The sequence below is a fragment of the Heptranchias perlo genome, chromosome 21, assembly GCF_035084215.1.
Source record: "Heptranchias perlo isolate sHepPer1 chromosome 21, sHepPer1.hap1, whole genome shotgun sequence".
Taxonomy (NCBI): Eukaryota; Metazoa; Chordata; class Chondrichthyes; order Hexanchiformes; family Hexanchidae; genus Heptranchias; species Heptranchias perlo.
In genome coordinates, this window is record NC_090345.1 from 40,570,971 (window position 1) to 40,588,906 (window position 17,936).

At 44.0% G+C, this 17,936-nt stretch overlaps 1 protein-coding gene across 4 annotated transcripts in view; it reads left to right on the forward strand.

Annotated features, from left to right (window-relative positions):
• Window positions 1–17,936, forward strand: part of prkg1b (protein kinase cGMP-dependent 1b) — a 609,599-nt gene that overhangs the window by 496,039 nt on the left and 95,624 nt on the right. For all 4 annotated transcript variants that reach the window (XM_068002574.1, XM_068002575.1, XM_068002572.1 and 1 more), the window contains exons 8-9: window positions 2,483–2,548; window positions 14,233–14,307. In XM_068002574.1, the coding sequence (XP_067858675.1) occupies window positions 2,483–2,548; window positions 14,233–14,307 (141 nt within the window). The remainder of the gene's footprint in view (window positions 1–2,482; window positions 2,549–14,232; window positions 14,308–17,936) is intronic.

Sequence of the window (17,936 nt, forward strand, 5' to 3'; positions counted from 1 at the left end):
GGACTAAGTCCAGACTGGTTCCAAAGAACAGGATACTGTGGTTGACTGGTTAAAAGCTAAGGGGGTTTTATGTGAAGCTTGGTGGAAGTGAACGATTTCTAGGGAAATATGGACAATACAGACACTGAAACAGACTTCTCCTCAGAATACAGTGACGAAGAAACGGATGAGGAGGTTTGGGAGAGATCCGAGTTAGTGAATATGTTTTCCTTAAATTGCATCTGTTTAGTTGAATTGTACCCACTGGAAATTTTTTTTAAAAACACCTCTGGGTTTTAAGCTTAATTTAGATTTTTTCTTATGTAAGTAAAGTTGCTGACAAAAAGAAACAAGAAGCTTTTGAATTAAAACATGCCTGTGATTCAAGTTAAACATCACAAGCCAAGTCTCGCAAGAGGTTAAATATGTTTGGGAAGCTTCCAAAACTGATATAAGTTCATCTGAGATGTCGACTAAAATATTTAGCTTTCTGTGGACCTCGTTTGATTGTAAAACCATCTAACATCAACAAGATTGAATGTTAAATCACTAATGAGTGTTGGATACATAACAGCATAAGAATTTATGATTTTTTTTTTATTGATATATATTTTGTTGTTGAAGTTTTAATGATTTCCTGGACTATTACATCATGCTAATGAGGGATTTGTGTATTTTATTATGTGTTATAAATATTATATTGATCAAATGGTAACCAAACCAAAAACTAACTGCAAATTGTTGCTTCATCATAAATATGGGAAAGAAAATGTCTATAAATTGTTGCTTAATTGCGACAAATATGGCTTCCTTTCTCAAAGTTATAAGCTTTAATTATTGTAAACTGGTACCTCTGTTGAGGGGAAATAGCTGAAAACTACACACACCCCCACCCAAAAAACACCCAAGACACATTGAGAGCTGTGTTCCTAAACAGACACTGTTATCAAAAAGTTTTGTCAGCAATGCTTTTTTTTCATTTTGGGAGGGTTAAGAATTTGAAGAGCTGTTTGTCATTTTATTTCCAATTGCCATTACCTGTGAGTGACGATGATGATCCATTTCAATCTGACCTTTGTCATTGCAACGGTTTAAAGAAAAGGTTCAACAAACTGCTGTTCACTCTATTCCTGAAGGCCTTGAAGGACAGTATTTCTTATAAAGCCTGAACACGATACAGATTTACGTAGCTAGGTGACAAATATAAGAGAGATGACGATTCTTTAAGCATTTCTGAAACAATTGAACAGTCGGGCTAAGATTGATTTTCCAAACTTACACTCCTACCCACAGAGCTTCCTGGGTTGGGAGTGCACATCAGGTGTGAGCCTGAGATTTTCTGTCCATTCATTTTAATGAGAAAATCACGGCGCGAGATCCTGTAATTTCCCAACATGTGGTCGAGGGAGATGAGGGTTGTAGCGGGAGCACGATCTCAGAACAATTGCCTTTTAACGTAGATGAGGGTAACATTACGCATATTGGAATAGGAAACAAGAGACGTGCTCAGGGTGAAAGGATGTCCTTTAGCAAAGGTGATAAACACAAAGTATCTGGGTGTAAGATTGATCATGGACTGAAGTCTGCAATCAATATGAAGCTGTTATCAACACATATAGTTAAGCATTGGGATCTAAGTTGAGAGGTTTTACTGTAGCCTTGTATAGTTCTCAGGTGAGGACTATTAGGGTATATTTCGTGCTCCCGCGCTGTGAGCAGAGAGTGGTGCTCGCAGGGAGGGCATTGTTGGAAATTGCGGGCAATTAAATGTTAAATTATTTCTCATGTACTTTTGACTAATTATTTCTCGAACAGTTTGATATTGTAGCTTTAACTGGGTGTGTTTTCGTAGAGTGTAGAATTAGTAGAAGCCTTGCAATTTATGCTGTGTCTAATAGGGTTGTCAACCTTCCAGGATTGTCCTGGGGTCTCCAGGAATTAAAGATTAATCTCCAGGTCACTGCTGCGAGCAACATGGGAGAAAAATCATAGGGGCATTAAAAAAAGGGTGTGTTTTTTTTTTCCTTTTCTCTGAACACTTTCAATTATTAGTTATAAAAATATTGGGAGATTGGGAAAAGACAGTTTGACAGTCAAGAATCATCCAATCGGGTAATGAAGAATCTGTTTGCCTTCCAATTGGAGGGGAAAGGCGGTAAACCACGAGGATGGCGCACACGAGTTAAAATCCGAATAAGGTTGAACCAGCAGCTCCCTTTTAATGTAATATATCTTCTTGGTGTTGAAGGACTATTGTTATTCACTCGGGGCCGTTCAGGTGGTGTGGGTTTGACACTCTGAAATTGCCCTCCCTCGTTGTTACCAGTGAAAGCACTGCTCGATTTTCTTTCTGTAAGTGTATTGTCATGTTCTACAGTGGGTGGCTGATCCAATATCCGTCAGGTTTCCCACCACTGTTGAAGTTCAAAGTTACCCCACATTGTCTTCAGGTCTAATAAGTGTACAACCTTAGTTTACATTCGACTTCTCATTCTTTTTACAGAGAGGATGTGAGGACAGCCAATGTGATCGCAGCTGAAACAGTGACCTGCCTAGTGATTGACAGAGAGTAAGTAGAACACATCTTATCACTTTCACGTGTACCTATCTGGGTAAATCATATAAGATCACATAGGGCTACATGTTAATGTCTCGATGCATTATGTCATCTATAAGGTCACATCACGCTCACAAATGTACCGCAAACAGGCGCAAAGGTAGCTTTTATACTGGGTGGGGTAGACTGGGCCATGGGTGCCCCTCACCAGGTAGAACAGGGCGACGCAGCAACAGAGTGCAATCGTCACAGGAATGAAAGTTGGGCGGGTTCTGTAAAGGGCGTGCCATCTGCCCTGCCAGATTACCACCCAGGCAGTGAAGATCTACCCCGAGGTGTGGCTGGTTGATGGACATCTTGGAGTTTGTAGATCTGTCAGTCTTGACCTTCCTGGATCATTGCGAATGATCAATTGTAACAAGTACACTTAGATTATTCGCAAAATAAAGATTTTACGGACTTGCTGAATATTTTGTTATTGTAATTAGTTCATGAGCAAATATTGGCATTTCACTTCCTGTCTGGAATGGGATTTGCCACTCCAATGAAGTAATTATTAAATTACAATAGTATTGGAAATATCGTAAAGTATACCTGTCACATTCTATTAGCAAATCGGTTCCGTACTTAAACGGCACCCCTTTTATACAGCAGATCTTCTCTCTTTATGAAACTCTTTACATATATGTGAACTTTCTTCTGCTGGTGACTCAGTGAGTTTATCCAGTGAGTGGCTGAGCCTGACACACCAGTAAGATCCAAGGTAAATCTCCAGTCTCTACTGAGACAACCAATCGCAGGCGGGGTGGTGGTAAGAGGGGGAGGGGGGGCAATGCGATTGGCCTCCGTGCTCTCTGAGTTTGGAAAGGAAAATGTGTCCCTACCCACTCACTCACCCTGCTGGAAGTCCAAGTCTGTGGATCTCATTTGAACATTGGAATGGGCTTGGCTGCAATGAACCCCAGGGTTGAATAGCTTGCCAACACTGACTTGTCGAAGCTCACACATTTTTAAAAAATGGGTACTTGAATGAGGTACTTGAAGGCGTCTGGCATTCATGGGACTGTACTCCTACAGGGGAGGATTGTCGGGTGGAAAAAGTTCATCAAAATTTCAATTTGAGTACCACAATCTCAGTTAAATGACGTCAAATTTTACTTGTGAGTTACTGTTCAACAGTAAATAGTTAAATCTAGTCCAAGAAATGGACAAGGCTTGGTTGTATTTAAAGGTTTTCTTGCTGTCGCATTTTGGTATTTTTGATCATCTTTTTCCTTCACAGAGCTGACTGTGTTATGTTTAGATGTCGTGTTTTAAAACTTTCTTTCTAAACCTGTCAGTTTATAAAGCAAGCCAGTTTGCAGACAGTGAATGCATGTATTGAAGGCGGATGAGCCGGTTTGTGGAATCCATAACTGGTACAACAAAGGTTCAATTATCTCATCCCAGGCCCATTAACCAGGATGGCCCCCATTGATCTTGAGAATGATAGGAGATGACCTCTTTCAACTCACTCTCCCAGGGGGAAAGAGATCATAGAATGTTACAGCACAGAAGGAGGCAATTCGGCCTGTGTTGGCTCTTTGAAAGAGCCATCCAACTTTCCCCATAGCCCTGCAATTTTTTCCCCTTCAAGTATTTATCCAATTCCCTTTTGAAAGTTACTTCTGAATCTGTTTCCACCACTCTTTCAGGCAGTGCATTCCAGATCATAACTCACTGTGTAAAAAAATCTCTCCTCATCTCCCTTCTGGTTCTTTTGCCAATTATCTTAAATCTGTGTCCTCTGGTTACAGACCCTTCTGCCAGTGGAAATGGTTCCTCCCTATCTACTCTATCAAAACCCTTCATAATTTTGAACACCTCTGTTAAATCCCCCCTTAACCTTCTCCGCTCTAAGGAGCACAATCCCAGCTTCTCTAGTGACTCCACATAACTGAAGTCCCTCATCCCTGGTACCATTCTAGTAAATCTCTTCTGCACCCTCTCTAAGTCCTTGACATCCTAATGAAGTGAGACATCTACTACTGAATTGCTACCAGGGAAGAAGTCAGCATCACATGCCACTAATTGGATAAAGGAAAACTTGGACAGTCAAGTTTCAAAAAAAGACAAGACAAAAAAAGACAAAGTGTAGGCCTGAGGCCTGGAGCTGGAAGCTTAAAAAAGTGCAGGAGGTCAGTTTTTGCAGTTCGAAGTAGTCTGAAAGAAAAGTAAGTGAGGCCACGAAAGGGATAGAGCACATGGTTCACTCTATTCCATGTTCTTAAGGGCAGAAGTGAGATTAAGCTAAGTAAGTGGAATTTGCTTTGACTGTTACTCTGTATGTTCACTTGCTGCCTGTGAAATAAAACAGCTCAATCATTCGCATCTGGCCTCATCTTACCAAGCGTTTCTCAGTCTGCCTTTGAAAAGATTGGAGAAGTACAATTGTGAAAGACACGATATAAAGTTCAGATCACAAGGGGGTCCTATTGTTACACCCCTGGGTTATGCTATCATATAATTAGATATTGGACAACACAAGCACACCCTTAAACATAAGATACTCAGACCATATACGGGAGTGACCAGCACTGCTGAACCTGAGAGAATATAACAGTAGACCCGAAATTTGTAACGCTTGAATTCAGCCAAAAATCTCCCTTTTGTGTCCATGAGGTAATGTGACAGACTGTAATGCAGAATAAGATTAGGGCCCAGCGAGCCCACCTCAAGTGTGTCATTCAACATTGCACTGTCACTGCTTCTCTACAGAATATCAGCTTCAAGTATAATATACGTCCCCCAAATTCAAGGTCCCCCGATCGGAGAGGCAGACAGGTCAGCTATTACCAGGGTCTGATCTATGCTGGTCTGTAACCTGTTGTTAGATGTTGTGCTGGTCTGCACCTGTTGTTCTGCTCTGCGCTGGTCTGCACCTGTTGTTCTGCTCTGTGCTGGTTTGTAACCTGTTGTTAGGTGTTCTGCTCTGTAACCTGTTCTGCTATGTGCTGATCTATAACCTGTTGTTCTGCTCTGTAACCTGTTGTTCTGCTCTGTGCTGGACTGTAACCTGTTGTTCTGCTCTGTGCTGGACTGTAACCTGTTCTGCTCTGTGCTGGACTGTAACCTGTTGTTCTGCTCTGTGCCGGACTGTAACCTGTTGTTAGGTGTTCTGTTCTGTAACCTGTGGTGTAAGAGTAGAGTGTTTATTCCCAGTTTTTTCTTGCTATTGAGCCTCCTGGATCCCTCTTGGCATCTCTCACAACCTCAGTGAGTTTGGGAACTCGATGGAATGGGAATCACATCAGTGAATCCAAGTCCTACCACTCCACAGAACAGTGTGTTAGTACACAAACCCAGCCGACCACCACCTTACCAGTTATGCTAGTGCCACTGTTTGTTTTCATAAGGTTCTGGTTTTCAATATTCACATTTGCTGTCTGTGTATAAATTATTTCAATTTCTTTATCTTTTTTCCCTATCTGCTGCCTCACTTAATGCTTGTCCGCAGTTCTCTCTGATACAGTCTGCACTTTTCGATTTAAGTCAGGTCCTCAGTCTCCGTGTGCTATTCAATTAATATTCAATTAAGTCCCTCAAGGCAAAGCCCACTACTGCCCTTACCCGATGTTCATCGCACAGCAGGGGCTCTAGGATCAAGAACAGGAATCCAGGTGGATTTTCCCTCCTAGCCTGGGGTCAACTTTTTCCCTCACCCCCCCCCCCTACTTCTGAGAGCTGGGGATCAACCGTGGGATCTTCCTGGGCCATATGTCTTGACCAAACCCACATACCCATCGAGCCACTGGAGCAGACAGTTTTAACATCCGGCACCTATATTTACAAAGCTTAATGCTGGTCTGAAACCAGTTGTGTGCATGTAAGTTTGGTGTGTGGGTGTGTGTGCGTGGGTGGTGCATGTGTTTGGTGTGTGTGTTTGGTGTGAGGGTGGTGTGTGTCAGTGTGTCTGTGAGGGTGGTGTGTGTCGGTGTATGTGTATTCATGCATACAAATGAGCATTTAAATGATTTGAAGATAAAAGTGCTGCAATCACCCAGATTTTGTGATCCGAGAGAATAAATATAGCATTAAAATAACACTGATCGGAACCTCTGGTCATGTGTCATAACGAATAAATTATAAAAAGTAACCATACCAGCAATTGATGTGAAGGAGATGATTCAGTGATATTAGCACTGACTATAATTAAGCGTGGTTCACTGTAAAAACAAACATTTTATTATCCTACTTTCAGACATATTTTACATAGTGTGCACATCACTTCTTAAAGATCCTTTTATAAAAGTCAAACAATTTTAACAAATTTGAAGGTGACAATTACTCTCAGTGATGTTACTCTACAGGCGCTTAAAGAACTCATATCAAATTTAACAGCTGTTACAATAGCGGAGAGAACTGTGCAAGTGAGTTACGCGCTGTCACGAGTAGTAATTTCTCCCCTGTCTTAATTTCTGTTAACCCTTGGAACAAATTGTTTAAAGGATAGCCCCCATGAGCCCCAATGAGGAAAATGGCTTGGGAGGAGCTGAATGCACAACACCCCAGGTCAGTGACTCTAGGGGGGAGTTTTAACCTAACTGGTCGGGTGGGAAACCCACAGGATCGGGTGGAACGCCGATTTTACATCCTGCCCAATATTACTCTCCATTGACTTCAGTGGAGAGTAGAATCGGGCGGGGTGTAAAACCAGCATTGCCCCCGATCCTGTCAGTCCCCTGACAGGCGGGTTAGGTTAAAATTGTACCCTAACACTCTGCACTGATGGCCTCTCGGCCTTGTCACACTGAAGCCTTGGGCATGATTTTAGCTGGGAGCCAGGATCGCAATCTGCGATCGCAACTCAATTAAAGGTGAGTATTTGTGCTTCCGGGTTTCCCACGCACCAGGCAGCCAGATTGACAGGCTTGGCCGCCTGTTGGGGGAGAAAGGAGGCACGAATCGGAGAGGGTGGAGGGAGGGAGAGAAAGAGAGAGATCATGGGCTGTGGAGGGGGAATGTGGACAACATCGGGTGGGCCTTGAAGATCGGGGTGGGGGGGAGGGGGGGGTCAGCCGATTGCGGGGTTTCTGTCAGCCAGGTGAGCTTGTTGGGCCTGGATGAAGCACTCCTGATCCTCCGGGCCCACAAGCAGTGCAATAAAGGCACTCACCTCATGGATCCCGACGTGAATCGGAAGCAATGGGAAACCCAAACAGGAAAGGTTAAATTCATTTTACTTTTGTAATACACAAAATATTAAGTACCTCAATTATTTCAATGAGACACATTGCCCCTTTAAGTATCGGCCCGCCGGCTTTAAGTGGGGGCGGAACTTCCGGGCGTCTGTTGTCCGCGCGCATCCAAACGCGCCTGGGTCAAACCCAGAAGTGGGTTCATTGGAGCCGGGATGCGGTCCCACTCCAAAAAGCTATTATTTTAGCCACCCACCTAATCTCGGGGGTTAAAATTACCCCTCTTATAACTGGACCCCGATGATGTTGTCAGTGATCGCGATTAATTTAAAAGAAACAAAAAATTAAAAAAAGTAAACCATACAGTGTTCCTGTTGATTAGAATTCTTTGAAACTGATTTTTCTGCAAAGGGATTCTGAAAGACTTACTCACTCTTTAAATAAGTACAGGACTGTCGCCAGAGAACAAAAGTCTGACCTTTTTCAATAGAATTTATTTTTAGTAAATACTGGCACAGTTCTGGCTTCGGGTGGCATAAATCGGATACTATAGTAAAGCAGGGAAGATGTACATGAAAAAGAAAGACTGCCTTGGGATTAGTGCTGTGGCGTTATTAATGCTCAGCTGTGCCCATAACTCCTGTAAGGCCTGAGTCCACAGGTACGTATCCAACACCAGTCTGATCAGACCATATCCATGCAGAGCTGCTGAAAGTCACCAGTCATTGCATGTGGAATATTTCTACGTTTAAGATCGGAGATTTCCGGTGAGCTTAATTCGGCTGACTTCAATAAGTGCAGTGCAGTGTGCTGCGCACTGATGCATGGGAAAATGGAAATAATTAGCACTTAGGGAACTGCAACGTTAGTTCTCCGTACCATTTTACGTGGCAGAGGTCAGCCATCAGATGGGACAAAGGCTCTTCATAAACATATGAGGTTTGGTGCAGTCCAAGAACTGATTAACAGCTCTGAAACCTGGTCAGTATTTTCTTCCAGATAAATTGATTTTCCCCTGGTCAATTTGTAAAGTCAGTCCTCATTCAGTTGGAAAAACGCTGTAGAGACCCAGTACGATGAGGCAGAGGGGAGAGGCGAAGGCATAAGTTAGTTGCAAGGTGACAGCTACATTACTTCAGATCAATGTGTTATCCAAATCCATTTAGCAGATAATTAACTGCACCTTGGGCATTGCCTCACACTGTAAGGCTTTTAGGTCACCAAATGTCCCAAACAAAATAATCTCAGGTTATTTCAAGTGAATTGAGTTCCACTAGTTCTGCAACCACCCTTGTGGAGGTCTGGTATACGTGGTGATCGGCTCTCACTCCCTGCTTTCCCCTTTTCCAAAGGAAACCTTACTGAATATAGAATCATAGAATGGTTACAGCACAGGAGGCTGCCATTCGGCCTGTCGAGCCCATGCCAGCTCTCTGCAAGAGCAATCCAGCTAGTTCCACTCACCCGCCCTTTCCCCGTAGCCCTGCAAATTTTTTCCTTCAACTATTTATCCAATTCCCTTTTGAATGCCATGAGTGAATCTGCCTCCACCACCCCCTCAGGCAGTGCATTCCAGATCATAACCACTCACCGCATAAAAACGTTTTTCCTCATGTCACCATTGGTTCTTTTGCCAATCACCTTAAATCTGTGTCCTCTGCTTCTCAACCCTTCCACCACTGGGAACAGTTTCTTTCTATCTACTCTGTCTAGACCCATCATGATTTTGAACACCTCTTTCAAATCTCCTCTCAACCTTCTATGCTCTAAGGAGAACAACCCCAGCTTCTCCAGTAACTGGAGTCCCTCATCCCTGGAACCATTCGAGTAAATCTTTTCTGCACCCTCTCTAAGGCCTTCATATCCTCCCTAAAGCGCAGTGCCCACAATTGGATACAATACTCCAATTGTGGCCGAACCAGTGTTTTATAAAGGTTCATCATAACCTCCTTGCTTTTCTAACCGCTTTCTCAACCTGCCCTCCCCCTTCAACGACCTGTGCACATATACTCCCAGGTCTCTCTGTTCCTGCACCCCCTTTAGAATTGTACCATTTCATTTATATTGCCTCTCCTCATTCTTCCTGCCAAAATGTATCACCTCACACTTCTCTGCGTTAAATTTCGTCCGCCCATTCCACCAGCCTGTCTACATCCTCTTGAAGTCTATCACTATCCTTCTCACTGTTGACTACACTTCCGAGTTTTGTGTCATCTGCAAATTTTGAAATTGTGCCCTGTACACCTGCGGCTAAGTCATTAATACATATTAAGAAAAGCAGTGGTCCTCGTACTGACCCCTGGGGAACATCACTGTATACCTTCCTTCAGTCCAAAAAACAACCGTTCACCAGTACTCTCTATTTCCTGTCACTTAGCCAAATTTGTATCCATGCTGCCACTGCCCCTTTTATTCCATGGGCTTCAATTTTGCTGACAAGCCTATTATGTGGCACTTTATCAAACACCTTTTGGAAGTCCATATACACCACATCAACCGCATTGCCCTCGTCAACCCTCTCTGTTACCTCTTCAAAAAACTCAACCAAGTTAGTTAAACACGATTTGCCTTTAACAAATCAGTGCTGGCTTTCTGTTATTAATCCACACTTGTCCAAGTGACTATTAATTTTGTCCCGGATTATCGTTACTAAAAATTTCCCCACCACCGAGGTTAAACTGACTGGCCTGTAGTTGCAAGGTTTATCCTTACACCCTTTTTTGAACAAGGGTGTAACATTTGCAATTCTCCAGTCCTCTGGCACCACCCCCATATCTAAGGATGATTGGAAGATTATGGCCAGTATCTCTGCAATTTCCACCCTTACTTCCCTCAGCAACCTAGGATACATCCCATCCGGACCTGGTGACTTATCTACTTTAAGTACAGCCAAACATTCTACTACCACTTCTTTGTCAATTTTTAGCCCATCCAGTATCTCAATTACCTCTTCTTTTATTGTGATTTTGGCAGCATTTTCTTCCTTGGTAAAGTCAGATGCATAGTACTAATTTAGTACCTTAGCCATGCCCTTTGCCTCCATGAGTAGGTCTCCTTTTTGGTCCCTAATTAGCCCCACGCCTCCTCTTACTACCCGTTTACTATTTATATGCCTATAGAAGACTTTTGGATTCCCTTTTATGTTAGTTGCCAGTCTATTCTCATACTCTTTCTTTGCCCCTCTTATTTCCTTTTCCATTTCCCCTCTGAACTTTCTATATTCAGCCTGGTTCTCACTTGAATTATCAACCTGACATTTGTCATAGGCTCCTTTTTCTGCTTCATCTTACTAGAATCATAGAAAGCTTACAGCACGGAAGGAGGCCATTCGGCCCGTCGAGTCTGCACCAGCTCTATGCAAGAACAATCCAGCTGGTCCCAATCCCCCGCCCTTTCCCCGTAGTCCTGCACATTTTTTCCTTTCAACTACTTATCCAGTTTCCCTTTTGAAGGCCATGATTGAATCTGCCTCCACCACCCCCTCAGGCAGTGCATTCCAGATTCTAACCACTCGCTGTGTAAAAAAGTTTTTCCTCTTGTCACCTTTGGTTCTTTTGCCAATCATCTTAAATCTATGTCTTCTGGTTCTTGACCCTTCCACCATTGGGAACAGTTTCTTTCTATCTACTCTGCCTAGACCCTTCATGATTTTGAATACCTCTATCAAATCTCCTCTCAACCTTCTCTGTTCCAAGGAGAACAACCCGAACTTCTCCAGTCTATCCACATAACTAAAGTCCCTCATCCCTGGAATCATTCTGGTAAATCTCTTCTGCACCCTCTCTAAGGCCTTCACATCTTTCCTAAAGTGCGATGCCCAGAACTGGACACAATACTCCAGTTGTGGCTGAACCAGTGCTTTATAAAGGTTCATCATGACTTCCATACTTTTGTACTCTATGCCTCTATTTATAAAGCCCAGGATCCCGTATGCTTTATTTACCGCTTTCTCAACCTGCCCTGCCACCTTCAACGATTTGTGCACAGAAACCCCCAGATCTCTCTGTTCCTGTACCCTTTTTAGAGTTGTGCCCTCTAATTTTTATTGCCTCTCCTCGAAATGTATCACTTTGCATTTTTCTGCCTTAAATTTCATCTACCATCTGTCCGCCCATGCCACCAGCCTGTCTATATCCTCTTGAAGTCTATCACTATCCTCCTCACTGTTTACTACCCTTCCAAGTTTTGTGTCATCTGCAAATTTTGAAATTGTACCCTGCACACCCAAGTCCAAGTCAATAATATATATCAAAAAAAGCAGTGATCCCAGCACCAACCCCTGGGGAACACCACTGTACACCTCCCTCCAGTCCGAAAAACAACCATTCACCATTACTCCCTGTTTCCTGTCACTTAGCCAATTCTGTATCCATGTTGCTCCGGCCCCCTTTATTCCAAGGGCCACATTCTTGATGATAAGCCGACCATGCGGCACTTTATCAAACGCCTTTTGAAAGCCTACATACACCACATCAAATGCGTTGCCCTCATCTACCCTCTTTGTTACCTCGATAAAAACTATATCAGCTTAGTTAACACGATTTGCCTTTAACAAATCCGTGGTGGCTTTCCCTCATCAATCCACCCTCGTCCAAGTGACTGTTAATTCTGTCCCGGATTATCGTTTCTAAAAGTTTCCCAACCACTGAGGTTAAACTGACTGGCCTATAGTTGCTGGGTTTATCCTCACACCCTTTTTTGAACAAGGGTGTAACATTTGCAATTCTCCAGTCCTCTGGCACCACCCCCATATCTACGGATGTTTGGAAGATTGTGGCCAGTACCTCCGCAATTTCCACCCTTACTACCCTTAGCAACCTAGGATGCATCCCATCCGGACCGGGTGACTTATCTACTTTAAGTACAGCTAGCCTTTCTAGTACCTCTTCCTAACAATGTTTAGTCCATCCAGTATCTCAATTACATCTTCCTTTACTGAGACTCTGGCAGCATCTTCTTCCTTGGTAAAGACAGACGCAGAGTACTCATTTAGTACCTCAGCCATCCCCTCTGCCTCCATGAGTGGATCTCCTTTATCGGCCCCACCCCTCCTCTTACCAGCCTACTATCTATCTCTTTCGTCATCCAGAGTGCTCTGGCTTTGGTTGCCCTACCTTTCCCCTTGTGGGAATGTACCTAGACTGTACCCGAACCATCTCCTCTTTAAAGGCCGCCCATTGTTCTATTACAGTTTTGCCTGCCAATCTTTGATTCCAATTTACCCAGGCCAGATCTGTTCTCAACCCACTGAAATTGGCCCTCCTCCAATTAAGTATTTTTACTCTAGATTGCTCCTTGTCCTTTTCCATAGCTAATCTAAACCTTATAATACTATGATCACTGTTCCCTAAATGTTCCCCCACTGATACTTACTCCACTTGACACACCTCATTCCCCAGAACCAAATCCAGCAATGCCTCCTTCCTCATTGGGCCAGAAACGGAGAGATCAAGGAAGTTCTCCTGAACACACTTCAGAAATTCTTCCCCCTCACTGCCCTTTACACTATCCCAGTCTGTATTAGGATAATTGGAGTCCCTCATTATCACTACTTTATGGCTGTTGCACCTCTCTGTAATTTCCCTGCAAATTTGCTCCTCTATATCCTTCCCACTAGTCGGTGGCCTGTAGAATACATCCAATAGTGTAATGGCACCTCTATTGCTTCTTAACTCTAAACAAATAGATTCTGTCCTTGACCCCTCCAGGACATCCTCTCCCTCCAGCACTGCAATATTCTCCTTAATCAATACTGCCATCACCCCTCCTTTCTTTCCTTCCCTATCTTTCCTGAACACTTTGTATCCAGGAATATTTATTGCACAATCCTGCCCTTTTTTGAGCCAGATCTCCGTTATTGCCACAGCATCATACTCCATGTGGCTATTTGCGCTTGCAACTCACCAACCTTATTTACCACGCTTCATGCGTCTACAGACGTGCACCATCTTAGACTTTCTTGTATTCTCTCTTTGTCTGACCCCACCTAATACTGTATTATTTCTTACTCTAGTGCTATCTGTCTCTCCCAGATACTGCTGAACCTCCCCACGAGGACATTCATCCCAGCTCTGTTGAGTTTCAACTCATCCGACTTGTACAGGTCCCACCTCCCCCAGAACCGGTCCCAATGCCAGTTTATATCAGCCTACTGAGACCTGCCTGTGTCTGTAGGATCTGACTGCTCTGGACTTGTTGATAGTGCAAGTACAGACACAGAACATGTGGGTTTTAAAGGCCTTTGGTAGGCTGGACAGGCAAAGTATTTTTCATTGTTAAAAATTTAAATGCTGGTTAAAAATACATCCATTTCAAGAAGTGAAGATTGACTGTGGGTGTGTGCACGTGTGTGTGTGTGTGTCAGTCAGATTGTCCTGATATTACATGTTGGAGGAGCAGTATATTACATTCCTGCCGTGTGTTCGCTCTGATTGGATTGACTCGTGTCCTTCCTTTTTTCAGTTTACATTGTTCGGTAAGAATGTGGATTTGCTAAAAGCTGTATTCTGACTGTTACAGCTCATTCAAACACCTGATCGGAGGCCTAGAAGATGTTTCCAACAAAGCCTATGAAGACGCAGAAGCTAAAGCTAAGTATGTTGATCATCCATCTCCTTGAACTGTACCTTTGCCATTCCTGTCCTCTGCAGCTGGTGGTTACACAGAAGTTACTAGTCTGGAGTAAAATCCCTTTGTTTTCATGTGATGAATCCCCCTCTAGCGCGATGTAGGTTTAACATGAGAAATGGCAATCATGTACACACATTCATAGTAAAATAAATTACCCAGTGCTCTGTGGGGAGTTGCAGTCTTGAAATATCTATTGAGCTGAGCAGTTGTTGACCATTCCCAAAGCACTAACAGGGTATAAATGTTGCACTAACACTGATTACAGTGACAAGCACAGGCTAAGTTATATGTTGTGGTGAGCGAGGTGAGAATTTAAGAGTATATACACCAAGTGCTGCTGTATTTCAAAGAACCTGTGTTTTATGTGATCAGGATGGTGAACACGCCCCTGAACTCAGTGTGTGGTATATTCATAAAATCATAAAGCACAGGAGGAGGCTATTCGGCCCATCGTGCCTGTACCAACTCTGAAAAAGCTGTCCAATTGGTTCCAATCCCCTACTCTTTCCCCATAGCTCTGTAATTTTTTCCTTTTCAAGTATATATCCAATTCCCTCTTGAAAGTTACTATTGAATCTGCTTCCACCACCCTTTCAGGTGTTGTTAAAATTTTTGAATTTAACAAACAACATCAGCAATGTATGTATGTTTGTGACTGCAATTCTATGTTTTAGTAATGAACTGCCACTTGAACCAGAAGAATGAGTGAGAGACAGATAGAGCTAGTTGTGATCAATAATGCTTGTCTGATTTACACTTGAGGAGCAGACTCACTTTATTCAGCTTATTTATTTTGGTTTAACATTTTTTTTATTTGTTCATGGGATGTGGCCGTCGCTGGCGAGGCCGGCAATTATTGCCCATCTCTAATTGCCCTTGAGAAGGTGGTGGTGAGCCGCCTTCTTGAACCGCTGCAGTCCATGTGTGAAGGTTCCCCACAGTGTTGTTAAGAAGAGAGTTCCAGGATTTTGACCCAGCGACGATGAAGGAACAGTGATATATTTCCAAGTCGAGGTGATGTGTGACTTGGAGGGGAACGTGCAGGTGATGTTGTTCCCATGTGCCTGCTGCCCTTGTCCTTCTAGGTGGTAGAGATCGCAGGTTTGGGAGGTGCTGTCGAAGAAGCCTTGGCGAGTTGCTGCAGTGTATCCTGTGGATGGTACACACTGCAGCCACAGTGCACCGGTGGTGAAGGGAGTGAATGTTTAGGGTTGTGGATGGGGTGCCAATCAAGCGGGCTGCTTTGTCCTGGATGGTGTCGAGCTTCTTGAGTGTTGTTGGAGCTGCACTCATCCAGGCAAGTGGAGAGTATTCCATCACACTCCTGACTTGTGCCTTGTAGATGGCGGAAAGGCTTTGGGGAGTCAGGAGGTGAGTCACTTGCCACAGAATACCCAGCCTCTGACCTGTTCTTGTAGCCACAGTATTTATGTGGCTGGTCCAGTTAAGTTTCTGGTCAATGGTGACCCCCAGGATATTGATGGTGGGGGATTCGACGATGGTAATGCCGTTGAATGTCAAGGGGAGGTGGTTAGACTCTCTCTTGTTGGAGATGGTCATTGCCTGGCACCAATGTTACTTGCCACTTATGAGCCCAAGCCTGGATGTTGTCCAGGTCTTGCAGCATGCGGGCTCGGACTGCTTCATTATTTGAGGGGTTGCGAATGGAACTGAACACTGTGCAATCATCAGCGAACATCCCCATTCCTGACCTTATGATGGAGGGAAGGTCATTGATGAAGCAGCTGAAGATGGTTGGGCCTAGGACACTGCCCCGAGGAACTCCTGCAGCAATGCCCTGGGGCTGAGATGATTGGCCTCCAACAACCACTTCCATCATCCTTTGTGCTAGGTATGACTCCAGCCACTGGAGAGTTTTCCCCCTGATTCCCATTGACTTCAATTTTACTAGGGCTCCTTGGTGCCACACTCGGTCAAATGCTGTCTTGATGTCAAGGGCAGTCACTCTTACCTCACCTCTGGAATTCAGCTCTTTTGTCCATGTTTGGACCAAGGCTGTAATGAGGCCAGGAGCCGAGTGGTCCTGGCGGAACCCAAACTGAGCATCGGTGAGCAGGTTATTGGTGAGTAAGTGCCGCTTGATAGCACTGTCGACGACACCTTCCATCACTTTGCTGATGATTGAGTGTAGACTGATGGGGTGGTAATTGGCTGGATTGGATTTGTCCTGCTTTTTGTGGACAGGACATACCTGGGCAATTTTCCACATTGTCGGGTAGATGCCAGTGTTGTAGCTGTACTGGAACAGTTTGGCTAGAGGCGCAGCTAGTTCTGGAGCACAAGTCTTCAGCACTACAGCCGGGATGTTGTCGGGGCCCATAGCCTTTGCTGTATCCAGTGCACTCAGCCGTTTCTTGATATCACATGGAGAGAATCGAATTGGCTGAAGACTGGCTTTTGTGATGGTGGGGATATCGGGAGGAGGCCAAGATGGATCATCCACTCGGCACTTCTGGCTGAAGATGGTTGCAAACTCTTCAGCCTTGTCTTTTGCACTCACGTGCTGGACTCCGCCATCATTGAGGATGGGGATGTTCACAGAGCCTCCTCCTCCCGTTAGTTGTTTAATTGTTAACCACCATTCACGACTGGATGTGGCAGGACTGCAGAGCTTTGATCTGATCTGTTGGTTGTGGAATCGCTTAGCTCTGTCTATAGCATGTTGCTTCCGCTGTTTAACATGCATGTAGCCAAGTGTTGTAGCTTCACCAGGTTGGCACCCAATATTTAGGTACGCCTGTTGCTGCTCCTGGCATGCTCTTCTACACTCCTCATTGAACCAGGATTGATCCCCTGGCTTGTTGGTAATGGTAGAGTGAAGAATATGCCGGGCCATGAGGTTACAGATTGTGCTGGAATACAATTCTGCTGCTGCTGATGGCCCACAGCGCCTCATGGATGCCCAGCTTTGAGCTGCTGGATCTGTTCTGAATCTATCCCATTGAGCACGGTGACAGTGCCACACAACACGTTGGATGGTGTAGATTCTTGGAATCACCACTTTGGTCTCAACAACAACTTACATTTCTATATCACTTATTATGCACAAAGAGACATCTCAGAGTACTATACAAGACATTTGATAGCAGGAGAAAAGGGAAGAGGATGAGAAAGTGAGTAAATGCGCTGTCCAAGAAGGAGGTCTGAAGGAGGTTTATGATGGTTGGGAGGCAGATGACAAGGCAGGGATGCTAAGAAATAAAGAACTTGCATTCATCTCGTTCCTTTCACAACATTTCAAAGCGTAGTCTACCTCACTGTATTCCTCTGTTTAATAACCCAGTCTACCTCACTGTATTCCTCTGTTTAATAACCCAGTCCATCGCACTGTATCCCTCTGTTTAATAACCCAGTCTATTTCACTGTATTCCTCTGTTTTAATAACCCAGTCCATCGCACTGTATCTCTATTTAATAACCTAGTATATCTCACTGTATTCCTCTGTTTAATAAACCTGTCTATCTCACTGTATCTCTCTGTTTAATAAACCTGTCCATCTCACTGTGTCTCTCTGTTTAATAACCCTGTCTATCTCACTGTATCTCTCTGTTTAATAACCCTGTCTATTTCAC